Source organism: Mycteria americana, chromosome 1 (assembly GCF_035582795.1).
Source record: "Mycteria americana isolate JAX WOST 10 ecotype Jacksonville Zoo and Gardens chromosome 1, USCA_MyAme_1.0, whole genome shotgun sequence".
Classification (NCBI taxonomy): Eukaryota; Metazoa; Chordata; class Aves; order Ciconiiformes; family Ciconiidae; genus Mycteria; species Mycteria americana.
This window is the reverse complement of record NC_134365.1, coordinates 40,036,528-40,063,124: the sequence shown is the minus strand read 5'-3', so window position 1 is coordinate 40,063,124 and position 26,597 is coordinate 40,036,528. Positions and strand designations below refer to the sequence as shown.

The window sequence follows — 26,597 nt, the reverse complement described above, 5'->3', positions numbered from 1 at the left end:
ATCTTTGTCTTGCCTTCTATGCTATCTCCTACACCTAAAAATAATAATGAAAGTGTGTGTATGTGTATGTGTTGTGCAGTTGTGCAGTTTTCTTTTACATACACGCATGCACACACACACACAAATTAAACTTAAATACAGTTCTTGCAGAAAATCTTGTGGGAAGGTTTTTTCTGTGAAACCTGCCATGTGAGAGACTCCTGTCCCAGTCTCAAAAAAAAAAAAAAAAAAAAAAATTCAAACTAGTGTTTGAAAGGAACTTATCCTGGCAACAAAATCAAAGACTTCTTCTCATATAAAAAATGTTATCTAGTACTGGAATCTTTATGTTGTAACTTTAAAATGGGAAGATCTGATCTATTTAGAAATAGTCCACTGTTCCTGTGAGCAGCATTTATTTAAAACCAGTGCTGTGGGAAGAATCTCTGCTTTCCTGCTTCTTCTCTACCCCTTGCTTTGTAGCTGTCTAGTTGCAGCATATATTTGTCAGACTTTTCTTCAGAGCAGTAAAGGTCTTAAGCCTGCAGCCATCCTGTTTTTCCTCAGCAGGAATTTGCAGCTTTCCATGTTTGTTTAGAAGTAGACAGAATTGACAACTGGGTATTGTAATTCACACCAGTGAAGTTAGCAATGCTAGGAAGCTTGTGTAACATAGAATCAGCAATTGCAGCTGGTGGGTGCAGTTTGATTCTTGTCTATCTCCATATCCTTTAGCTGGTGTTGAGAAAGTAAATATGTAGAAGATGTTTTTTAAAAAAACAACCAAACACAAAACCACAGAGCTCGGAATACTAAGAATGGTGCACAATGGACAGATAAATTACTGGGGTGTTTTTCCCCTCACTTCTTATAGGATTCTGCTTTTTGGAGCATTGTACATAAATTTTTGGCCATGTAAATAAGAGGCGTGATCTTGAAACATGGCTTGTGATCCTTTGTATAGCTCATAACTATACTGACAATTTAACTTTAATTTATGGTCTGCTGATTGCAAGGCACAAATTAAACCTGTACTTTTACTTCAAGTTACTTTTTATATGTAACTCAGTGTCTTACACTGGTCCTAAATAAGTATTCACTTCCTCAGATTGCTGTTTTTCAGATGCTGTAGAGTAGCACAGGAAGAGAAAGAGATTCTCCAATAAAGAAAAAAAGAGAAAACATAAGCATTAATCAAGAGATGGCCTTCAATTAAGGGTCTTCTACCAGCAGATTAGGTCTGTTTATCAGCCTGTCACAGCCTACATTTGCTGGTCTTTGGGTTGTGCTACAGGGCCTATATTTCCCTAGGAATAGGGAAAATTAGGTGAATATTGATATTAATGATCAGTGATGTGGGTTGAATTGCCCTTTCAGTACAGTATTGTTAATTTTAAACAAATTCTGATGACAGACTTACTTAAAAAGAAATAAAAACTCTTATCCTATGCCTGTGTTTTACCCAGGTGGTCAATGTGTCTGCATTCTCCTCTTACTTGAGGAGAGCACAGTAACATATCCCTCCTACCCCACTTCAGGGGATGAGGCTTTTTAGTAGAAAAGTGTTTCTAGTAGCTTTTTATTCATCTCCCACAGAAGGAGAAGAGCAGTGCACCTTGCATCCCTTCTGCCTAGGACCTTTGGCTGTAGATCCTTGGAGCTACCAATGTTGCTGATTTTCAGGGCTGCCTAATTAAAGCTTTACTGTATGTAGCTATGGTATAGCATATTGTGTTCAGCTAGTTCACATAAGTACAAATGGAGACCTACTCATAATACATTAATTAGTTGATAGGCAAGATGTGACTTCTTACCCTGAAGCGTTTGTTCCTTAGGCAGTTCTTCTATGCGTGAATTTGCATAGAAGAGAGATGTAGATTTTTTTTTTTTAAGGCTGGGTTTTTTCTTTGAATTAAAGCAGGGTGTGCACATGATTGCTAGTTCTGCTTTCTGAACTTTTTATAAATTAGCTACTGGAGATGGAAACAATGCATAGGGCTGGATGTAGCTCTCTTCCCCTCCTAGCTGAGAGATTACCCTCCCTGTAAACTGCTCCACTTCTGGCACAGTAACTGTTAACAATCTATGCAGTGGTTCAGATGTGAGGAAGAGGTTAGAGGATGCTTCTAAGCAGATGATTCTGCAGTTTGATGTCTAGGATTTACTTGTTGTTATGGGAAAGGTCAGTCCATGGCTGTTGACTTGTTTAATTAAATGATTGTAGCTGCTGTGCAACATGCTGAGCTCACAGTGGATTTAGGACAGTTGAGTTACATTTCCTGTTTGTTCCTAGCCAATGTGTTCTACATCCATGGGTTTTGCAGTTACCTGGGCTTTTAAACAGAACTTGAATGGATCTGAAAAAGTAACATTTATCCTAAAGCTAAAAGTGAACTGTGTTCTCAATAAGAAATATAGTCCTACTGTGTCAGTTCAAAAGTCCAGTCTGGTCCCGTATTCTTTTTCCCAAGAATAGCTAGAGAGAAGTCTAGGAATAGGGCAGGCACAGAATGATACTTCCCCACTATGCACTTCTGGCAATGTGCAACCTGGCTGTTTCTGACAAAGTGTATTTCCTAATCGTGGTGGACATAAAGTAGGTTAAATTACAAAGCTTGCTTTGATACACAATTGCATTAGGCTGGTCGCAAAATCCAAGAGGAAACAGGAAACAAAGGCCAACGGAACATGTTTCTCGAAGAGACAAAGGACTAAGTTACTCTGTTTATAGGTAGTAACGCTGCCTGAATTCTAGTTCCTTGTACTGTCTGTTGCCTCTCCTAAACGGCAGTAACTAATGTTTCTAAGGAGACATTTTGTTACTCATTTTGAGAGAGAATCTGGAAGCAACTGGTCAAACTAACATAGCTTGTTAACTAAACCAGAAACAGATGATGATGATAAGGATTGGATTCTTTTAACCTATCTTGCATTTTTTTTCTCCTCCAGCCAGTTAAAAAAAAAAAAAGGGGGGGGGGGGAGGCTGCTCACTGTCTGAATTTGTAGGACTCTGCTTGTCAGTGTTGAGATGTGTATCGTTTGGAGCTTCCTATTCTTGGAGCAAACATAATGTCTAGGATCTGCCAAGGATGTTTACAGGATATGCATAGCAAGCCTCTTGATGAGGCACGTCAATGCACTGAAACCCTCAAAGTGCACCAGTAACTTCTCAGTCATGTAGGAGCAACAACCTCTGGTCTCCTCCTGGTTTTCTATTCCCTCTTTTGCCTTCAAGTGGCAGGAATAGTTTTGGCCTCCTCTACCTCTGGTGGTAAAAGGGTAGGCCAAATAAAACTGTTGCATCTGAATAAACTGCACTTAAAAACAAACCATCCTCCTTCTTGTGCCTGGCTTGTGTTATAAGCAATCATTCTGCTCATGTTGATCCAATGGTACTACTGTGAATGGGTAATATTTCTTTTTTTTATATATACAATAGCTTTTCTGAAAATCACTAGCTGCATCCCAGTTTCACACCTTTCTCAGAAAATAAAGCACACATTTTTCAGAACTAGGTTTAAAAACCCTGTGGTAATAGAAGCAAGAGTTGGTGAAAAGGAAAAATAGTCTGTTTGGTTTCTGGGAGTGAATATTGAACAAGTTAGTGTAAATAGTGGGGAAAGCCTGTTCAGGTTAATTCTATGTGTCTGTGGTGTTCTCCTCTTCTCAGTGAGCGATACTGAATAAGGTTAGTGTATATTAATTTAAAAAACAGTATTCCCTTGTGGGTTGTTTTTTGTTTGGATTTTTTGAATTTATTTCTAGATTTGTGTTCAAATAAACTATGAGGTGCTACTGTAGAGACTGTGCTCTGGATTGGCAATTTTTCATGGTTTTGTGTATAAAGAGTGTGCTCAGCTTGATTATGAGAACTGGAAATGGTACAGAGCAATGAGTCACGTATATGTAGGAAAGAAAGGGTTGTCGTTCTCATAAGATCCAAGTCCTGTGAAAGTGTCTAAAGCAGCTATGGATGTCCCAATCAACCAAAGATTTGTAAACCTTTAGGAAGATAAGCAAGCACGTGACCCATGAACTACTTTGACTCCCTTCCCTTCTCAAGTGCTTCGGTTACAAATAAACAGTATCTAGGTTTTTTTAAAGAGTCATTGGTTATTCCTACAGTTCTGCTTATAAGGTACTGACTCTAAATTGGATTGGCTGGTATAATCTCTGGAAGTAGATAGGTGCTTATTAAATAGTGGGAAATTATTATTTTTATTTTTTGCCTTTAGAGAGAGAGAAGCAGCCTTATGCCTGTGAGAGTGTCCCCCTGTACTCAGCACTGGTGAAGCCACATCTCGACTACTGTGTTCAGTTTTGGGCCCCTCACTACAAGGAAGACATTGAGGTGCTGGAGCGTGTCCAGAGAAGGACAACGAAGCTGGTGAAGGCTCTAGAGCACAAGTCTTATGAGGAGCAGCTGAGGGAACTGGGGTTGTTTAGCCTGGAGAAAAGGAGGCTGAGGAGAGACCTTATCACTCTCTACAACTGCCTGAAAGGAGGTTGTAGTGAAGTGGGTGTCGGTCTCTTCTCCCAGGTAACAAGTGATAGGATGGGAGGAAATGGCCTCAAGTTGCGCCAGGGTAGGTTTAGACTGGATATTAGGAAAAATTTCTTCACTGGAAGGGTTGTCCAGCATTGGAACAGGCTGGCCAGCCAGGGAAGTGGTTGACTCACCATCCCTGGAGGTATTTAAAAGACATTTGGATGAGGTGCTTAGGGACATGGTGTACTGGTGGACTTGGTAATGTTAGGTTAATGGTTGGACTTGATGATCTTAAAGGTCTTTTCCAACCTATACAATTCTGTGAAGGGGTACATGGGAAGAGACCAGAACTGCTAAATTAAGCAGTGGCACCAGCATAGTAACTGTGTCAGTGGAAGTGCATCTGTTGCCGAAACATTCTGGTCCTTTGTATCTCAAGAAATACCACAAATCAGCTGAGATGGGACTGTCTGTATTAGCACTCAAAGTTGACAAGTAGAAATGCAGAGCGCAGGATACTCCTAACACCTTTGAAATAAAATTAAAAAATCCTGCACAGGTACTGTACCAATTGGACTCTCTTGCTGTTATCCTCAAACAAGAATTTGCTTCCTTATCAATGATTTTTACTTCTTCCACTAGCTTATTAAGAATAGTGTGGTTAGAGTAGTTCTTGCTAAGTATGATCTCTTTTATGGTCTCTCCATTAAGCAGGATATTTGGGGAAGCAAAACAAGTAGTAAAACCTTTGCCCCCCTCCCCAGATAAGAAGTGCTATCAGTTTGGGGTGGCAGGAGGGGACGGGGGTGGCCATGGTAGTAGGCCTGCAGTCTAATGTTACCTTGGGGTCTTTTGGGTTTGTTCTGCTTACCCATGCACCATGCTGAATATTGCCAAGTATGCGTGGTTAACATATGTGATTGATCTATATCTTTTTAATCCTTCAAAATACCTTGAAGACTTTCTTATATTTAAAGTGTCCTAGCTCTTCTTGGGATACCAACTTTGTTCATTGGTAATGCTAATCCAGGCTGACTCTTCAGATAATCCTTTCTGTCTCAGTGGACCATGAGAACATGGTATACTGAAAGTGAGGATAAACTCACAAAAGAATCTGATGTACTATGGTTGTTCATATAGATGTCTGTCTGATCCCAGCTTCAGTTATGTAGGTTATTCCAAGTATAAACTAGACATTTAGAGTGTCTGTTTTCTGAGCAGACAGCTGCCTTTTTTGGCTGGTAATTTACAAAATTTATATCCCCAAAGGATACATTTATATTACTTACCATAATGTGGAGTGTGCTTTACTAAACAGACTGGCTAGATTAAACTCACATATTTGTTCATGTTTGTAAGGCTACATCTGCAATGCTACTACATCAGTCATTCTGATTAAACACTTCTGGTTATATAAATAATGTGTTGGTAACTCAAATTCTGTCAGAATCTGAATCAAGCAGTGTGTGCTGTTGGGCAGTGCCCTTGTGGAAGATGAGTTCCAAAGTAGCATTAGATTTTCCAGCTTGAATTGCTGATGGCAAATCAGAGTACCACAGGGCAAGGATGCTGCTGGTGTTTGCTTAGCAAAAGGGAATTGCTTCTGAAGTCTTTCATTAGCTGTGGTAGTATTTTGCTGGAAGACAGTATTGCCCTACTGTTATCATGGAGAAACTAACACTCTGTCTTCATAAGCTTGGAAGTATAATACTAAGTTACATAAGCATCTAGTGTCTTTGGATTTCCATCTTCTTGCCTATGTGCATGCACATAGGCGGCAATTGTACTCCTGTGTTACACACTGACAGTACTGAGCTTTACAGGGATTACAAGTACAGATCAGAAAAATTAAAAGCCAAAGAATGGTTTGTGTTAGCATGGAAACAGATTTACCATGAATGTGATGTAAAAGTTAGAAGTGATAAAGTCAGGATTGATTTTTTTGATCTTTCTCTTCCTGCAAGATAAGGAACTTTATGTTGTAATAAGCATAGTTTGACTTAGTCTCAGAAAATAGGTGTCAGATGCAGCTGGGATGATACCCTGACATAGTTCTGCAATGAAAAGAAAACTATAAACATGCCTTAGTATCTTGCATGGTAACAATTAACCTAGATTTACCCTAGTATTACAGGTAGCCAGTAAGGATGCAGTATCCCAAGACATAGCAGAATATGTTGCCAAATGCAGTTAGGGAAATGTTTCCAGTATTAGTATGCATAGTTAAAGTGGATTAAAGAGTGTATGAGAGATTATGTGGGAATTGTGATATATCTACAGAAGAATTTATCAAGGAGTGACTCGCATGCCATCCCGTCTCCCCACAATATTTTGTATAAGTAATGCAGATGCTAGTTATTTGCATCGTTTCTTTCTTCTGTTAAACCATAATTATGTAGTGGTTGCTCTTGCAGTGGAAGCTGTTATAAAAATCAGCTGGTATGTTTATTTCACTACTGTTACTTGGTGTTCTCATCATAGAATCTAGGCTGAAGCTCTTCTGCTTATACTGGAATTGAGCAGGATTGATAAAAGCTATGCCTAAGGCATAGCCACCACCCTCTCATGTTCTCATTGAATAAAACCTTGTCTGTCTGGTCCCCCTTCTTATTTTTCAGTGTTTTGATTGTATGCTTTGGGGGTTAGAAACATAGATTTTAAAAGTTTGTGTGGAGCACAATAGAATGAAGACCTGATAGGGCAAGTTCTCAGGACTGCTGAAATATCAGTAGTCAATAACAACCTGAATAATGATAAAGCTTTTAAGTTGTTTGCACTTTCTATTTAACTTCTCTATCTTCTTTTCTTACTACTAAGGTGGCCTTCCCTACAGCTTAGGGCCACATCTTTCTGGGTAATATGCAAACCACCCTGATAATATGCTAATTGGGCTGTAGAGTTTGTTGCCAAACATAGGATAAGTAAGAGTAAAAATTAGTAAGTTTTAAGGAAGAGGATATGAAATACAAAGAAGTAAATTGTTGTGGCTTATACCAAATCTCAAAAGTATATTTTTTTGAGGTCATTACTTTGATTTGGTAAAATATCATGTTGTCTTTTTTCATAACATAACTTTATGTGTTTTATAGGTAACATAGATGGATCCAAGCAGATTAATATCTGAGGCTTGGATTTAGACATCTAAAAACTCAATTTTCTAGCCACTGTCAGAGCAAGTTTTGTATGAGCTATGTTCAGTGCTGTACTGTTCAAATAGGTATTCAGCCAGATCCGGAGCTGGAGTAAACTGGTTTTGACACTGTTTCCCACAGCCTTCTCCTGGACAAACTGGCAAGATACAGATTGGGTAGGTGGCCTGTGAGATAGGTAGGAAATTGGCTGACAGGCCACACTCAGAGGGTGGTCATCAATGGTTTTTACTCAGGCTGGCAGCCTGTCACAAGTGGGGGTCCCCCAGGGATCAATACTGGACCCTACACTGTTCAACATCTTCATAAATGATCTGGATGATGGGATTGAAAGTACTGTCACCATGTTTGCTGATGACACCAAACTGGGTGGTGAGGTGGACAAGTCAGAAGGGTGAGCCATCTTAGAGATACCTGGATAGGCTGGAAGAGTGGGCTAGCAAGAGCAGTATGAAGTTTAACAGAGTCCTGCGCCTGGGACAGAATAACCAAAGAGCCCAGTACAGGCTAGGATCTGTGTGGCTGGGGAGCAGCCTTGCTGAAAAGGGACCTGGGGGTCCTGGTGGACAAGTTGAACATGAGTCAGCAGTGTGCTGCTGCAGCAATGAAGGCAAATCAGATCCTGGACTGCATCCACAGGGGCATTACTAGCTGAGATAAAGATATGATCATCCCACCCAGTGCTTGTCAGGCTGCACCTGGAGTGCTGTGTCCAGTTCTGGTCACCAGAATTCAAGAAAGATGTGGACAGACTGGAGAGGGTCCAAAGGGGGTCACAAAGATGATCAAAGGGCTGGAGAACCTGCCCTGTGAGGAAAGACTGAAGGAGTTCAGGCTCTTCTCCCTGGAGAAGAGAATGCTCAGGGGGGAACCTCATCACAGGATTCTAGTACTTAAAGAGTGGCTACAAAGAGGACGGAGGCTCTCCCTTCACAAGGAGCCATGTGGCAAAAGACAAAGAGCAATGGATACAAGTTGCATCAAGAGAGGTTTCATCTCAATATAAGAAGGAATATTTTTTTACTGTGAGAACAATCATTCACTGGAACAGTTTCCCCAGGGATGTGATAGAGTCCCCATCACTGGAGGTTTTCAAGATGCAGTTGGATAGAGTGCTTGATAATCTTATCTAGGCTCCCTTTTCCCAAGGAAGGTTGGACCAGATGATCTCTTGAGGTCCCTTCCAACCTGGGCTGTTCTATGATTCTGTAATTGTTTCTATGACTAAATTGTTCTTGGACCTTGCATTCTAATGAGAGTCAATCTTTCTTCCTCTTCTCTCTGAACTGTGAACTGTGAACTATGAACTGTGGCAATGCTAGAAAATTTTTAAAATGCTCATTCTACTAGTAGCTGTGTGGTCTGGCTCTGTTCCAATACAAGTCTTGTTACTTGTCCTGAGACACACAGTTACAAACACGTTTGTCTTGATTACTTGAAATATAGTTCACTAATTAGTTGAAGTCAGTTCTGGCTTGGCAGTGAGAAATGGCTTTTTGATACACATTCAGTTGATTCAAAGCATGGGAGGTAGCTGAGCTATTCACTTGAGGTACAAAAACAGAGTTATGTAGGCTTTACTGATTAAAGGAAACTTTATGCTGAGTCTTTTTACATGCAGTAAATTACTGCTGTATGGAGAGAAATCTTGCATCATCCCTCATAGGTACACTATCCAGTACTGCAGGCTGAGCAGACCCAGGAATTTATTTTAATTGTTAATGCTAGGTTTAATACTTCTCACAAGCTGGAAATGCCAGGAAATAATTGATGTCTTGGCTCATGGGAGTGTTTATCATTTAGATGGCCATCACACAAACTATAAACAGTCTAAGCACTAGTGCTGGAAAGACCAATTTAAATCAGTACTTAATGCTAGTCTATACTTAGCTCTTCCCTGTGTTTCTCATGAGTGCAATTTCACAGTGACAGCAGCAGGAAAGAGCACTGCTGATGGCAAGGCACTGGAAATATCTTTTTTTTTTTTTTTTTTTTTTCTATTTGAAATCAGAATACAATATTATTTGTAGAAAGTCTTAAATGACAGAAACAACTATAGCATTTTAGCGGTACTTGGACTCTTGTTGCTTTAGTATATATAGTACTGAATTGGTGCTAGTGCTGCTATGGGGAAGCAGCTAAAGAAGATGGCACTGTTCTACATCAGTTCACGAGATGCTCCAAAAAGTCTGTATGCAATGGATGTGGATGTCATCATTGCTAGTAGTTGGATTTGAAATGGCCCTTGTGATCTGCTTCCATTCAAATAAAACCAGGGGCTAATCTTAATGTCTGGTTATTGGTGAGATAAGATGCTTCACATTCTAGTGACTACAGTATTGTTTGGCTGCTGTGGTTGGTTGGCTATTTTATGTATTAGATAATAATTATATACAGAAAGGTAATACAAATGTAGTAAGTATATTGGTTGGTTTAATGTCCTGATCCTGCACTAAGCTATCTCACCTTCTAGGTCACTGCTTTGTGCTTATATACAAAATCATCAAGGATTTGAGGAAACTCATGCTTTTAATCAGCACTTATTTCACTTACTCTGAGAGGGCTTGTTACATGTAATTCACTGAACCTGTTGGCTCTAAGATATTTTGAAGCCCTGTCTGTGTGCTTGGTACTCACACTGATAATGGGCAGTCCCAGGGCTGAATTAATTTATAACCTTATAGAAGGTGTATGTCTCCTCTGTAGGAAACCATGTGGTTTACAGTTTAGCTGTATCCACTTCCATCTAGAAGAGAGAGCTGGGACGCCATCAGGTCTCAGTGCAGTTTCAGTGCATCTTGTAGTGTTCCTTCTGTCCTCTTCAACATTTTTCTCCCATTCCTGAAGGTACTGCAGTCGCCACTGCATTTTTGTTTTCCTTTCTAGCTATGTGACTGGCCCACCGCAGCTATACCGTAAGGGTCACGGCTTCCACCTCTGGGAAACTGTTATGCTCCAGAGTTTATTTACTGTGGATTTGATGATCCACAAAGATTTAGGAAATAATGCTTTTTATAGTGCTGCTATATAATGCATATAGCAGCATCTACATTATTCTTTCCTGTAAGTTGTTATGACGGCTGGACTCTGCTGAGACAGCTCATGGGTCCCAACAAGCCCTGCATGAGAGCTGGGGCCAGGCAGCATGCAAGGTCTGGACATTAGCAACCTATAGGCTGTGACTGCTATTATCAAGGAACCGGTCCAGTTTAATTGCTGCCACCTGGAACAATTAAACTGAAACTGGAGCTTTCCACCTCATTGAGCAGACTAGTGGGAAGCATAGTTTTGCAGATGAGATCTGAAATGCCACAACATCACTAAAAATAATAATAAAAAATGCTCCCTGCCCCCTTTTAAATGAGGACTTCCGAAATGTTTGTTTGTTTATTTTGTTACTTAAAGTTCAGCTTCCTGTGCAGCTCTAGTGGTCCTAACTAATACTCTTTCTGTAGCTATTAATTCTTTCCCTGCTGATTTTTTTGAATGTCTCTGATACAGCTCTGCCTGGTATCTTCTGTTTTCTGAGCAGTAACTCATGAATGTGTTTATCTTTTTTGTGTTGTCATTAATGCAAAAAAATTATGCTCTTTCTTTGTGATAATGGAAACATCTGTATGTATTTCAGACAACCATTATCATGATTTAATATTTTTTGGGGAAGAGTGTCTTATTTTAAATATTCGTTAGTTACATGGTGAATTTGCTTGACAAGATCTTGCTTGCTAAACTTGATTTGAAAAATGTTTATTACAAAAAAAAACCCCAAACTTTTCTAGCACTGGTTAAATGCTTTTGAAATTGCAGTGTCCACTACACGCTTCTGGTCAGAAGGCAAAACTTATTTATTCCTATAACTAATTTAGCAAGTACTCATACAATAAAAAAACCAGTCTAGTTTAATATGCTATATATAGGACTGACTGGGCAGCAATGAAATATGAGAATTTGTACGGTGGCCTTAATGACTAACTCTTCTTTTTTTTTTTTCTTTTTTTTCTCTAAGGTTTGTATGATTTTACACTTGTTTAAAAAAATGTCTTTTCCCCTTCCCCTCTTAAAGGTAGAGACCTGTGGGTTCTTGTTCTGGGAAGGTTTCCAACCCATCATAAGATTGGCATTCCAGAGTTCAAGTATGTTGCTAATATGCATGGGGATGAGGTACGTTTCAACTTTTGCAATGTCATTTGTACCAAATACACTTACCACAGGTTTAGAGTGAACTTCTCTCAGGTGTGTGCTACTTATTATTAAGGTATATCATATGTCAAAGAAGACCTAATATGTGTGTATTTCTTGAGGAATTTCAAGAGTGAAGTTCCCTTGTTTTGATGGAGGGGCTTTAGGAGACCTTGCATCATGGTGAAAAATCCTACAGTCCTACACCTGAGACCTCTCTTAAGTAGAGAGCTTTGTCTTCTCCACGTGAATAAACACAGAGGCTTTAACTTTCCTAGCAATGAGTCAGATGCAGTAGTTTGCTTGTATGTTGTTATTGTCTAGGCATGAAGCATGACTGATAGAACGCTTCAAATGCATCCTAAGATTGAATAATAATTCCTGTGAAGCACCAAATGACTTATTTTAGAAAGAAAATTTCTCTTGGGAACCTTAAGCTAGGAATACCTAGATTCACCTGAGATAACACAGTGAGTACAAAACAAAAAGCAATTTCAGGCTTAACTTGCTGTGGAAAGAATGCCTGCTTATTAATGATAAAGGGGATAATGGTGATTGAGTGCCTTCCTGGTGTAGTACATGAATCTGGAACAGAAAGACTCAAAGCTTCACTCTTCTCTATAATCTTTTCTTGCTTTCTATTTCCATTATTCTTTAGCTTTACCTGCTTTTATTAGTCATGTTCAGGATAAGTTTAAACTACACAATATATTTCTATGCAGTCTGTAATGTGAAGGGTAAATAATTCAACAGAGAAATTACGAAATTTATATATTTTTTTATATATATAGATATGTGCTAGACTGTGAATTCCCAAAACCAAGAAAAATAGATGTAGTAGGAAGTGTATCCTGTGCAAAGCGTAACACATCACAAGCTATTGCTATTACCAATACTGTGTGTGAGCACTCGCACGCCTACAGGCACTTGTGACATTATGTGCCAAGAATTTTCCCCAAGTTAGACTAGTTTCACCTTGTTTGACAGTGACTATGCTCAAAGTGCTGCTGGGAGTCTGACTGCTTTGGAATTTAACTCTGTGTGGGAGGAAGCTGATTCATGGTTTCAAATGGTACAAATGGGTACATGTGTTACTGGATGCCCAAGATAGGGTTTGCAACTCCTAAAACCTGGTGCATGTCAGCAGGGTAGTCCAGGGTGCCTAGGAACTGAGCCTCCATGTGACAATCCCTGCAGACTGCTGAAGGGAATTGCAAACCTATGGCTATAGGTGACCCAGCTTTGGTGGGAAAGAGATCGAGGGCAGGGTATGACCTCATCCAGAATGGCCTGGCTCTCAAATCCAATATTGCTGGACTGCAGAAGGCCACTCCCCCTATTGAAACCTCTCAATGAAGCACTCCTGCTGCTATGACTGCCCAGCTGGATATGCGCAAGGAACTTTGACCATGGAGACACACGCTGTTTGCATATCCACAGGGCTGGGAATTGCTGGAGATCAGGCAACCTGGATCACTGCCTAGGATCTACATTTTTATATTGACTTTGTGAGGAAATGAGGCAAGACTTTTTTTTTTTTTTTTAAGTATCTGGCACTGTGTCTGAGTTTGAGCAGGGTTGATCCTTGAGCTGCCTAGGTACCATACAGCACTAAGTGCCATGCTACATTCTAGCTTGTTCATTAGACCAAGCATGCACCTAGGGAAGATTCTGGATATAGAACTATTCCTCCTTTTCAGGCCCTCATGATGATCTTTGCCTTATATTTTTTTGTGGATGGACATAACGCACAGTTGGTGTTTGTTTTTCCTATCTGACCATAAATGTATTTCAGATGGCAGGAAATTAATTCCTCATATAGAGAAGCATTGGAGAACTTGAATTTTTTTTTTTCCCATAATCTAAGATTCTGCTGAACTAGTCACCGGGGAAAGTTGCAACTACTCCTATAATATATTAAGCAGATAAGTTTTGCACTAACTGTATGACAAGCTTCAACTTGTATTCCACAGTCTTTCACAACTTAAAATTGCAGGATTATGGCTTCATTGATCTAGTTAAGTCTTTTGTGCTTCAGTGATGCTTTCCATAAATGGTACAAAGTGAGAAAAGTTCTGTTCTCAAGTGTTGTTTGGTGATGCTGCCCTTCTAACCTGTCACAATCACACAAATGACATTTTTCTTCTTTGACTCAGCTGGCCGGCTGCTCCTAAAACCTGAAAGTTGGGGGGGAGCCTGAATTGCATGTGTGCAGGCTGTTCACACGTGCTGCTGGAAGAAAACCTAGGCTATTTGGAGAGCTGCCCAACAGGGAAGTTCTAATAAAATAATGTGAGTACACAATACTAGGAAGAAAGTTTTTTTGGGTTGTTTTTTTTTTTCAGAATTGGATTTATTTTTTTAAGTAGGCTAATTTTTCTTAATGCTGTAAGACATGACCAGCCAAGGTTTAAATGATTTTATTTTGTGATCACCGTTGCCAAATAGAGTGAACTTTTGCCCCAGATCCCCAGAGATGGAACAAAAGACTTCTCCCATTCTTTCTGTGCCTGTATGAAGTTGGACGCCATTTTTAGCAGTACTTTTTGTTTAACCCAAGCCATATTAAAACTGTTAATTAGAGGTAGTTGAGTCACTTGCAGCTATGTGAGATTTAATCAAAATGGCACTAACAGACCACACAAAATGCACAAGCCTGTGAAATGTTAATAAGGTCTGCACTGAGGAAGATGAGGGAGAGGTTTCCTGCTGTTCTGGGGCAGCTCTCATTCTGAATTAGGCAGCAGCCTCTCTTGTCCCAGGCTTGTACTCTTACTTGAAAGATCTTCTCTTCCTCAGTGTGTGCACGCACACGTTCCTCTCTGGGGAAGAGCTCATTCCACTTAACATCGACCACAACCAAACCCCCAAACACTCCTAAGTCATAAATGGAGCAGAACTATCACCTTTTGACCAGCTATACCAGTGACTTGAGTCCAATCTACACAACTGAACTATAGGACCTAATTTGAAGGCTGTTCCTAAACCATGTATATCACAGCATAAAAACTCTTTAAGGAAAAGCATGTCTGAACAAAGTGTAAACTACCTGTGCATTTCTGCTTGTCCCCTTCAATGTATTAAGTATATGGCTTCCTTAACTTTCTGCAGCTATAGTGTAACTGAGCCATCACAAGATAAACTCTTTCCCAGGATAGTAATCCTGATACCAACCTTTTTCTCCTAAATCATCCACTTCTGATCACTTTCTTTTCTTAGTGTAATAGTATTTTGCCTCTTTCATTATGTGAAGCCGAGCCTGTACTGATAGGCCTGAGCTAGCCTATGTGAAAAGATGTGTTTATCTTGCTGGCTTATCTTGTGATTTAAGTTAAAGCAACTAGACCCTATTTTCCATGATGTCATAGACATAGCTATATCCACAGAAGGGTTTCCTGAGATACGGTGACTTATTAGGCGTTGGATGACCAAGAACTGGGGTAGATCACTTATTTGTGATCAATGTAATTGGGGCTTAAAAACAAACAACCAACTAACTCATTAGTTGTAGAGTAATTCTACACTCATGTAGAATTTCTCACTCTCATTTCCAAAAAATGAATGGAAGCTGCAAGTACACTATCAAAATGCCACTATAAAAAAAGGCATTTTTTTTTTTATCACCAGGTTGGGCAAAAAGAGTTGTGTCCACATACTGTACAATCTGCTGTAAGAATTTTCAGCACATATGTCCTTTGTACTGTGCAATATAGTATGAAATGGTGTGGCAGGGAAACAAATATGCACTCTAGAAAAGAGTGCACCTGGCTTCAGTATCAGCTGATGTGATATAAAGAAGGTAAGAAGCACCAGAGATTTCAAAATTCAAAGCAACCAAATCTATTTGCTAACTTCAGACTTTAAAAGAAGCTGGATGCTACTGAGATCTCTTAACACAGATAGGGCTGCTGCCTTGCCCCAGTTACCTTTTTCCTTATCTTTACTCCCACTCTTCTGAGTGCGAAAAGAAAAAGTGATCCATTTCTCAGCCAGGTGAAGCCTATGCTGAAAGCCTGAAGCCTGTGGAATTTGTCCAGGTGGTAACATCTTATGCCAGTTACTAGTTCAAAAGCAGGCTTTATGTTGCCATTTCCTTCAGTGATAAACAAAGGAACTGCAACTCCCTGTTATACATGTGGTAGTTCTCATATTTCCATAGCGATTACTGCTATAGAAATAAATGGATATGTGCCAAACTGTATTTGCACAAACAGTTGCTTTAATACTGGTGCATTGTAGTAAAGAAGGACAAACACAGTGGGGTGTGTCACAGCTGTGCATAATAATTAGTGCTGTACAAGTGTTAAAAAAGAGGATCTTGTAAGTGTGGCATTTAAGTGGTAAACCAGGATGGACTATTGGTTTCTTTGCTGTAACTTCGCTTCCTTAGGACGGGTTGTGCCTGGTATGCTATGCAGGCCTAGGTCTGTAGAGCAGTCAGGGCTGGGGCAAGGAGACTGGCCAAGACCGTGTTGTGCTGAAACAGGTCCTACCTGATGGTTTGGGTCTTTCTTTCAACACAGTTCAACTGAAAAACCAGGCCACATTTAAGGAAAGAATTTTAATCATAAAAATGGGCAGAGTCTATCCACCCCATAGTCCCCTGGTATTAGGTCTCTATCATGTGGTAACAAAAATGTTTTAAAAACATGGGTGCTGCAGTCAAGTGTTACAGTGCAGGTGCAATTGGAGCTAACCTTAATCTTTTAACTGGCTGCTGCTGGGGCTTCTCAAGTAAGCCCTTCAGTTGCTGAGCAGGGTGCTGACCCAGCCATGTCAGAAGCGATAGTCAGCAAGTTTAAAGGGGTATGTCTACAGAAATAGCAGTCACACCCTTTCCTACAGTGTTGATCCATGCCCTGACACATGCATGCTTCTTCATTCTTCCCCTGAGGATGACTGAAAGCCTTTCTTACTGACTTTCTTCCTTTGGGGCATGCAAGGAAACTGACAGCTGAAAGTGCACAGAGAAACTTAGTATTTGTGTCCCTAGAGGTGGGAGAAAGGGCTTGCTTTTGCTTTCATGTCACCCCTCATCTGAGCTACGGCAAAACAATGCATGTGGGCATCATGCAAAACAATACACCTGGGCCTTGCCCTTGATACTGCAATTAAAACCAAATATTCATCATGTCTTCTCAAAGCCCCAGAGCACATAAAGGCTGTCCCCTATATTAGACTAGAGGCAGGTTAAGGTGTCTGTCCTTTACTTTACTGGTAGCAACCTACCTCCACTGTGACTAGATCCTTTATTTGAAGCTCTAAAGTAAAAATAAATGTGCCATAACTTTTCTCCACAGGTACAGCTGACCTCTCTGGTAACAGGGTAAAGCCTGGCTGGGCAGGAGATGCCTTCCAAGGGCTTGATCAAAACTTGAGCTATACTTTCCCAGAAACAAAAACTTTCCCTTTTCCTCCCCTCAAACACGTCCAGATGTGCTTTCTCAAGAAATGCAGGGTATGCTGGACCAAAATAAAACCACCTCTCTGTCACTCGGCCAAAACAGAGTGGTAATAAATACACTCTTCCCCCACCAGGGAATGATCAAAGTACCAACCCTCTGTGATAGAGATTAGCTGAATTGTTTAATGTACTAAGTACTCAGGTACAGCAATAGCTATACAAGGAATCCTGTAAATTAGGGTTAGTTTATAAAATACTGTATATGTAAGTAAGTCTGGGTTTAAGTCTTAAGTGCAAAGAATGTCATCTATGAAAAACTGGTCATCTTCCATTCTTTATAAACATTGTCCTTTTACACCACCTTCTTTTGTTGCTTTATCTTTTTTTCCCCTTCCTGTTCCTGCTTCTCTACCCTTTCTTTTCTGGATGTCTTTTTGTCTGGATGTCTTTTTGTCAGACACTGAAGAGAAGTACGGTAGGAGCAGAGGCACTTTCCCAGTTACTCCAGAGAGCAGTCCAGTCTTGTCTGTAGTTTAGCTATCTCTGTGGTAGGGCTGTTCTTGTTGCTTCTGAGTCTGCTAGCTTTCTCCCTCATGCCCAGGGCCATGATTTAGCTCACTTCTCTCCCTTCTTTTCTCCCCCCACCCCGCTCCATATCCCTCCCAAGATGTCTATCACCCAGAGCTGGAACTGAGCTGCCTGTACAAGACAGGTTCTGTTGCATCCCTTAAATTTCACGCAGTAAATTTATCAAACCTGCAGAGCAGTCTGCTTTCATGTACTCAGGTGCTGTTTTGAAAGCTACTGGCAATGGAGGAAATTAGATACCTTTTTTCCCCCCTTGTCAAAGCCCATTTGCTGTAGCGTCCAGAAGAAGAACCACTTAGTTATTGGGACAGTAAATGCATTTGTGTAACGCGGCTTCCCCTAGTGGATTACTGGGTGGTGGCTTGCAGGAGACCATCAGGAGCTGACAGGCAAGGGTTGGAAAACCTGGGAACAAATCTGCTGGGGGGCAGGCTGGGAAGAGATCCTTCTTTTTCCCTGTACAAACAGCATGACAGAATTGCTCAAGTACCAACTCAGAGACTACGGCTGCCTTCAAGTATGACACTTAAAATGCTGTGATCCGCAACTTAGCGGAGTCATGTTTGGCACTACTTTGTTTGTTTGTTTGTTTCTCCTGAGATAAACAGCAATTGCTGGCTAACTGGCAAGATACGGTTTGCTCCCAACCTGAACAGCAGTTACACCCAGCCCTCCTTGCCCCATCGTGTACCAGCCCAGCTCCTACAGGCAGAGCTCCTGCCAGATGGTGTCTGTGTTCCTGTTTACCTCAACACCCGGAGCAGGATTTGCTACTTAAAATACACCGATGTGAAAATTTAACAAGATATTAGTGCAGCAAACAGCTGTGGAGAAATATTCCTTTTGCCCTGCCTGATTTCACCTACCTCTTACCCCTTAGCCTGTACCAGTCTGAAAGCAAGAAGATGTTTATCTGTGACACCAGGTTCATCCAGTAATGCCACTCCATGTTCCCCACTTCAGAAAAAAAAAAAAAATTCTTTGCAGTATTTCCACTTTAGTGATGCAAGACTCATTCTAAAAGATAGTGAGATGCTGTAGCTCTGAACTGGAGCCTGCAGTGCTTTACGAAGCTTTGTTCTTGGAGATAAAGTAGAGATAAATTATCTCCAGAGCACATCTAGTTGCAAGTCTTGATTTGTTCCCATCCCAGCCAGGGCTTAGGAACCCTACAGTGCTCTTAAGGCATGGGTCACAGTGCTATAGAAAGTGCTCCTGGAAAGTATGGTCCAGTGAACACTGTACTAGTGGTTTCTGGGGTAGAACAGGATTGTTCTTAACTCACTGGAGCTGGAACTTGCCACTATTTTGCCTGAAATCTGATAGACTAGACCAAAGGGAGATGTCCTGCCAGCTTTCATGACCTATACAAACTTAAATGAACAAAAATATGTATTTAGCTTTTTCTCTGCCACTACCTTTCCTTGATCCAAAGTCTGCATCCAAGTGTCCTTCTGTCTCTTTTTCTAAGGGTTTATATATACCTGTTTGGTTTCCCCAGTGCGTGTGTTCATGGCATTAAAATAAAGCAGTGTGACAGAGAATATAACAGAAGTGTCTATGGGACCTCTCTTGATCCTGTGTTAAAGCTGACTTCCCATAAAAGGGGATCAACAAGAAAAAATCCTGCGCCGTAGCACCCTGGAAAACATGGAAGGTGTCTCCTTCCTTTCTCCTGAACCATCACTGCCAAGTGGTGATGCACAGCACTGACTCTTACGTGCAGGCCCCAGGGTCCCTCGGGCATCAGCACAGAGCTGACCCTGCAGTGCAACTGAGATAATGCAGTGGTGTGTTTCCAAGCCCACATGATCTTTAACAGGCAGCCTACGCAGTTTCAGTTTTTGATAAGGCTATACCTTACCCATGCAGGATTTAAGCAGTGCAGCTGACAGTCAGTTTCCCATTACAGAAAAAGCTCTGGTTGATCTGGGTTTAAAACCCTTGTGAAAACCCTCCAGTGACTCCTTTCATCTATTAAATTACTTTAAATATATTTAGGGGAGAGCATAAAGCAAAACAGTGTTGACCAGAATGCTCTTGTATGCCTCTTATGTTTGTGTAATCCAGTAAGAAAAACCTGTAAGTGTAAGGTGGTGGGTCTTCCCCCCCCTTCTTCCATAGCAGACTTAAAATCTATGCTTCTTCATACAGACTGTTGGGAGAGAAATCCTGCTCCATTTGATAGAATTCCTGGTGACCAGCTATAGACGTGACCCAGTTATTACCCGGTTACTCAATAACACCCGGATTCATATCATGCCAACAATGAATCCTGATGGATTTGAAGCTACCGAAGTGCCCGATTGTTATTACACACGAGGAAGGTAAGGGTGGCTTATGAGGGTGTAAGTAGGTAAAGGAAATGGGTGGGGAGTGATAATCAGAGATAGCCAAGAGACTGAGTCATACTTGGTGGAGAGGATAACCTAGAGGATGTGTTAGGGCTAATTTTGGCTGGTGCTGGTCTGAAGATGCACTGTTACAGCATAGAGTTTTTGGAAGACTGAGTCAGACTGGTGTTTATATGTGGTGCGGCTAGAGAAAATTGGTCAGAATGGTGTAATGACCTAACCTTTTAGCCAGGACACCCAGATTGCAAATAGAAGCACAACAACCTATTTAGACCTTTAGGGTGCTACAAAAAAAGAAGGAAAACTCCACCCACAGGGATCTATTTCAATTGGAGAACTCCGTAACCCTTCTTAATGAGAAAAAGATGTGTCTAAGCTTGTTGAATGCACTCCTAGAAATGTGTTTAAAGATCATGTTGAACGCAGCTCTAGTAAGAGGGAGGAGTTACGCAAGCAGAGCTAGCTATAATAGATGCTGTGCTAACAGTAGTGCTAGGAAAAAAATTTATGCAGAAGATAATGTAATCTAGCATTGCATCCTGTGCTACTTTTGCATTCTTTAATGTAACTATTGCAGAGACCAAAAAGGGGAGGAAAACTTTAACATGCTAGAAGAGGGAAGAAGAAGAGAGAGTGAGAGAATGGGAAGAAATGCCAAAGGGACAAAGTTGGAATGTGCAGAAAAAGCAGACTCATGAGCTAGAAGTTCTCTTGGATCACTGGCCATGGCAACGTCGGAAGCAAGTGAAAAGGTAGTTTAGGTAGTTTAGTTCACTAGGTGACTGGTGTAGGCCCTCCTTTTTATTAGGACAGAAATTTATTCCTCAGCAAATAGATAGGGCTTTTATGGAGGGTGGGATATTTAATCCCCTCAGTGTCAAATAGACAGAGTTTAACTAACTGAGTTTAAAAATTAATGCAGCTGATGCTAAATACCCTCTCTATTCTCTGTACTGACCTGTCTGAGTGAAAAAGGAAGAAAATATTCGCACAGGCTGGGCCTTCAGGTACAGGGGGAAGAGAATACATCCTGTGTTTGAGGCAAATTTTTTGCTCTATGTCCAGAGTGACAGTGGTACAAGGGACACAGCTATCCAGTAGTTACCCTGGTCTTCTATACAAGTGCAAAAGACACATACGGAAGGACGACAGCCTTCTTACCTGGCTTAGGTTTTTCTAATTCACATACGTGTAGGTGTGTGCATGCTATGCGCATGTTAGATATCATTCACTGTTTCCACCTAAAATAGAATACAAGAATTGTTTTCTTGTGTCCTATGAAAATTCCAGTGCTGCCAGAAAGCAAACTAAAGTCCATCTTCTTAATGCTTGGGAAGATTTGCAGTGGTCATCTTGCCTGTTTCCTGAAGATACTAGCATGCCACAGATCTTAACTTAAGGACTGGGAGGCTGGCGATGTGGGAGTGTCTATAGGCAAAACAGTAATGGGACTGTCTTCTGTCTTTCTAAGGTACAATAAGAACGGAGAAGATCTGAACAGAAATTTTCCTGATGCCTTTGAAAATAACAACGCTAGCATTCAGCCAGAGACTCAAGCAGTAATGAACTGGATAAAAAATGAAACATTTGTTCTTTCAGCAAATTTGCATGGGGGTGCCCTGGTTGCCAGTTACACCTTTGATAATGGTAACTCAGGTAAGCTGGTAACAAACTCTCTTCTCCACAGCTGAATTGGTTTAGGAACATTAGCTGTACCAAAGCAAAATTTATAAGGATTTCTGCAAGCTTTTTCCAGCTTTTGAGCTGGGATGGGCAGACTTTGATAAACCCCATCAAAATTCGCTGCCCGATACGGCTATTTGGGAGATGTTTATCCTGTATGTAAGCCAGCATTTTGTGTTTTACCAGTAACGAGAGTTACATGACGGCTATCTTTATTCTGCAGTTACCGGCTCTTTTCAAGGCTATAGCAGGTCTCCAGATGATGATGTCTTTATTCATCTGGCAAAAACCTATTCTTTCAACCATGCCAGCATGTACAAAGGGACTGGGTGTGACAACAGACAAACCTTTCCAGAAGGCATTACCAATGGGTATTCTTGGTACCAGCTGGAAGGTAAGAATGCCAGTGATTATTTTTTTCAGCTGCTTCAGATATGATGTTCTCGCTTTCTCCTGCCATCTTTGATGATGAAAGGGCTGTGATTTTGTCTGGAGTAGGTTGATGAGGGGAGTAAGCCAACACATTCACGCGGATTCTCTGAGCAGGACATGGGTGTTTGCAGACTCTCCCAGTCAGCAGTTACACAAGTGCATGAGGCAGTCCTTGCTGTCTGGCTGCTTCTGTGGCCTTTCTTAAGGCCTGCATAGCTGTATAGATTACGCACACACACTGGTGTGGCACCAAGGTCTTGTCCTTTTAGAAAGAAAACCAATGTTCTGTTCATATCTCATCCTTTTTTTTAATGTTTGATTATTAAAATAAATGTTTTCATTACTGTTTATGTGTAGCCAGAGAGAATATGGGTCCTGTGTACTGTGGCACTGTGTGTTGCTTTCACAGTCTGAATTCAAAGCCTTAAAAGGCTCTTAGGATGGCTTTGGCAGTGGCAAACTCTATGCCAGCCTGTGATCTGCCCCTATTTAGTTGGGAGCCCCTATTTAGTTGCCCCTATTTAGCCCCTATCTTCCCCTATTTAGTTGGGAGCGCTTGAATGAATTTAAGTCAAAGACCCACCCTTCCTCAGCCGTAATAATCATCATTCCCAAAACGCCACGATACTTCAGAAAACAACACTCTATGTGTAACTAGAGTAATTAAGCTGGTTTTCCATAGGAGGCAGTAAATACCAGTGTGGCATTGAGGAATAATTTATCTGATTTACTTTTCTTACAGGTGTGATGCAAGTACCAACTTTTTAACTGTCCTGTTTTTCTTCTAGCTTGAACTTGGTGCTTCTTTGCAGCTGAACACTGTTTGTTTTGTTTCACTTTTAAGGTGGAATGCAAGATTACAACTATGTCTGGGGACAATGCTTTGAAATTACACTGGAGCTGTCATGCTGTAAATATCCTCCAGCAGACCAGCTGGAAAAGTTCTGGGGAGACAACAAAGTTGCTCTGATCGAATACATAAAACAAGTACATCTAGGTGGGTATGCGAACAGGGAAGGGAGCTAAAGCTGAGGCCAGACTGGTGGATAAAGTGGGAACTCTTCAGCAGCCTGGGTCAGTGTCAGAGCTCACAGGTGAGGAGCTCTGGCATGAACTTGGGAGCTATGGCTTCTGAATAGCAAGTGCTACAAGGCCAGGGATCGGTAAGGGAGAAGAGCTTACACGTGTGTCAGGTGTGGGGTGATGGGCACTACTACAGTGGTGTAAGGGGCTTAGAATGCGCTGGGGCAGGAGCAAGGGACAGGCCCCTGGGGCTGTCTTACCATACACCCCGCTCAGGGAGTCTGCTCTCCTGAGCAGCCTTGGGGCAGTCACTTATTTCAGAGGTCTCTAAATTGTGTGTGTGTGTCCGTGTCCACGTGGGCAGTGTTTCATGCGTCTTTGCTGCTTGGATTTGGTATTTTTGTAAGGCTTTTCTAGGTGTGATCTTGACTTCACAGTTGGAAGAGAGAGCTGCTGCTTAGTGAAGCAGTGGTACTTTACAATGTGGTGAAGGGTTTGCATAAATCTGTTGCTTATCTTGCGGTTTGTTGCCCAGAATGTCTGACTGCTGTTTTATCTTTGCTTAATGCCAGTGCTGCCTTGAAGGTGGTGTGTGAGAATTTAGGGAAACTACTTCATAAGCAGACATTGTTGGTATTCTGCCATTGCAAAGTACTAGATAAGATGCTGACTTATTTTAAATTAAAAAAAAAAAAAAAAGGCAAAAACCCCCGAACCAGTACTGAAGATTGCAGCCCTTCAGTAAAAGACATGTACGATAAGTATGTATGATGCTTTCAGCAAATGAGATTTAGAAGCAGAGATTACAATGCTGCTTTCTAACTTAATGTGAGGGTAAACTATTATCAACAACAACAAAGGATTTTCTATTTTAATTCCCTTCAGTAAGGTACAAGTGACTAGTGATATTAGATGTGCTCGAAATCACTGAAATAGCCAAGTGCATCCAGCAACAAATAGGTGGCCTTTCCCAGACGAGGCTCACCACAGTTGCACATTGTGAGCTTTCTCTCCTCTTCCTTTTTCATAGGTGTCAAGGGTCAAGTTACCGATAAGAACGGGACTCCTATTCCTAATGCCATCGTGGAAGCTGAAGGCAGGCGTCATGTCTGCCCCTACAGAACAAACAAACAAGGGGAGTACTTTCTTCTCCTTTTGCCTGGGACGTATGTGATCAATGTAAGTGTGCGGCCTTACTAAATTATTGTTTCTAATTGCATTGAGCTCCTGGGCACAGTGAGACTGCATCCTTGTAGATGAATGAGCTGAACTTGCTCAAGTCATACACAGGAGCTGTAAAGACTCTTTAGCAGATTTAAAAGAAAATAATATCTTAAAGCACGAGTCAGCAGAAAGGAAATTTTTTGATACAGTCAGGCCTCGAGTCCCCAGAATGTCTAGAGATAAGCACTTGTCAGACCTGGATGGTGGAGCCAGCGGGGATGAGCGTCTGGAGCACGGTGACACTAGCTTGAGGTGTTTGAAACACACCGCAGAGCTCTTGAAGGGTGAGGAGGTGGAGGCTGGGATACACGTAGCCCCAGGCAGCGATGGGCTGACACCACCATCAGTGACAGTTATTTCCTTGGGTCAAAGTGGCTTCTCTGTGGAGGTTGTCAGCAGCTGGTATTAGAGAACATGCATGCAGCGTAGGCTCTGCCTGCTGCCAGCCAAGGGCTTACGCTTAAGCATAACTGCAGGATTCCCTCTCTTGTACAGCATGTGGTGCACCCCCATTATAAATAAATATTCCATTTTCATCTCAGGGTTTTTTTGGGTTTAGTCTTATTGCTATAACATGAAAAACTTTACTCTTTTGTCATTCCGTGTTCTCAAACTTATGTTTAGAACACTTGTCCTATACGTTGAAAGTGTAAATAAGCACATTAGATAATGATTGTTTCACAGCTGAACTCAATGTTTCAAAGCAAGTAAGAAATCTTTCACGTTTGCTCCTAGGCTACTGTACCGGGATTTAAATCGATGCTGAAGACAGTGGAAATACCCAACAATACTGGTAACTTCAGTGCTTTGAAACACGACTTCTCTTTCTCAGAAGTCTCTATTGGATCAGGAGCTGCTTCATGTCCCAAAATTCCCCTCTACCAAGAGCTCGAACGGGCTTCAGCTGCAGTAAAACCAGCTCTACATATCTTGGGTTTAATGACCGTTATGCTTGTAACTTTCAAACACAGTCAGGAATGACGTGACAAGGCAAGGCAAAATCGTCCTGCACAAATGTGGCTTTTCAGACAAGGAATTGTATATGCAAAGGAATGTATGTTTTTATAAACCAAATTCTCAGATTTACAATCATGTTTATTGTATTTTGTAAAATACTGGCTCAACAGTCAAATGTTTTACTTTAGTTATAAGAGACTATCGTATTTTTCTACCTAAGTATTTTACTCTAAAGAAATTCTGTACAGCCTGTGGAATTTTGATGCAGAAAGTACAAATAACATTCTTCAGAATTTGAACTCTAGGACTGTACTGCAACTGTTTCATGCAAACTCAGGTTCCTCGTTGAACCAACAGCTACCGTGCCACACAACTGTAAGCAATTAGCTCAATCCTAATTTCTCATAATAAAGCCATTGCTACAAATAGGGAATGGCATTTTTATGTATGCTCTTTCTTACCTGGATAGATGAGAGTGCTCAGGGCTGAAATAAGGTAAAAAGATCAGTAACGCAGATGTGTTTTAAGACAAGATGGAAGTGAAGTGCAAGTATGTGCCATGTTGCTGGAAGCTTGATGATAATCTGTGCCATCACGCAAGAGAGAGTAACTCAGATCTCTGAAAACCGTGTTCCTCTAAGACAGAGCTATTGAAACCAATGTGGAAACAGTCAATGGCAGCTTTATACTGTTGCTGTCATCCATTTTTACTGAATTTTGTATGGAACAGAACTGCATACAATTCAGAAATTTTTAATCTGAATAGTTTTAGCAATGGCTTTAGAATGTTTAAGAATGTTTCACAGCCCTGTTCCTACACTGGTTGGGCCATGTCTAATGCATGTGCCAGAAACTGGCAGGCATGTTCAGCAAGGCACAAACCGGACCCTGTCACAGAACACGTGGGGTTCAGTGACTGCTGAACAACCCCTGCTCCCCTGGCTGGGCTTTAGTGTGCAGAAGGGGCAGATTCCTTTTGCCTCACCAGTTGCAAAGTCATTTTCAGGGCCCTCTGAAGCACTCCAATAACCACAAAATTTATCAAGATAAGCCAGTTAGTACCACCCCCTGTGTTTATTTTAAAACTTTGACTGCCAGCAATTTTCTTAAGCAATTTCAAAAGTAACCAGAAGAGA

At 41.1% G+C, this 26,597-nt stretch overlaps 1 protein-coding gene across 2 annotated transcripts in view; it reads left to right on the top strand.

Annotated features, from left to right (window-relative positions):
• Positions 1–25,662, top strand: part of CPM (carboxypeptidase M) — a 33,946-nt gene extending 8,284 nt beyond the window's left edge. The window contains exons 3-9 of one of the 2 annotated variants that reach the window (XM_075491612.1): positions 11,681–11,778; positions 19,943–20,115; positions 21,614–21,798; positions 22,049–22,219; positions 23,102–23,254; positions 24,311–24,459; positions 25,240–25,662. In XM_075491612.1, the coding sequence (XP_075347727.1) occupies positions 11,681–11,778; positions 19,943–20,115; positions 21,614–21,798; positions 22,049–22,219; positions 23,102–23,254; positions 24,311–24,459; positions 25,240–25,485 (1,175 nt within the window). In that variant the 3' untranslated portion in view covers positions 25,486–25,662. The remainder of the gene's footprint in view (positions 1–11,680; positions 11,779–19,942; positions 20,116–21,613; positions 21,799–22,048; positions 22,220–23,101; positions 23,255–24,310; positions 24,460–25,239) is intronic. The other variant, XM_075491613.1, reaches the window with a different exon arrangement.
• Positions 25,663–26,597: the final 935 nt, after the last annotated feature.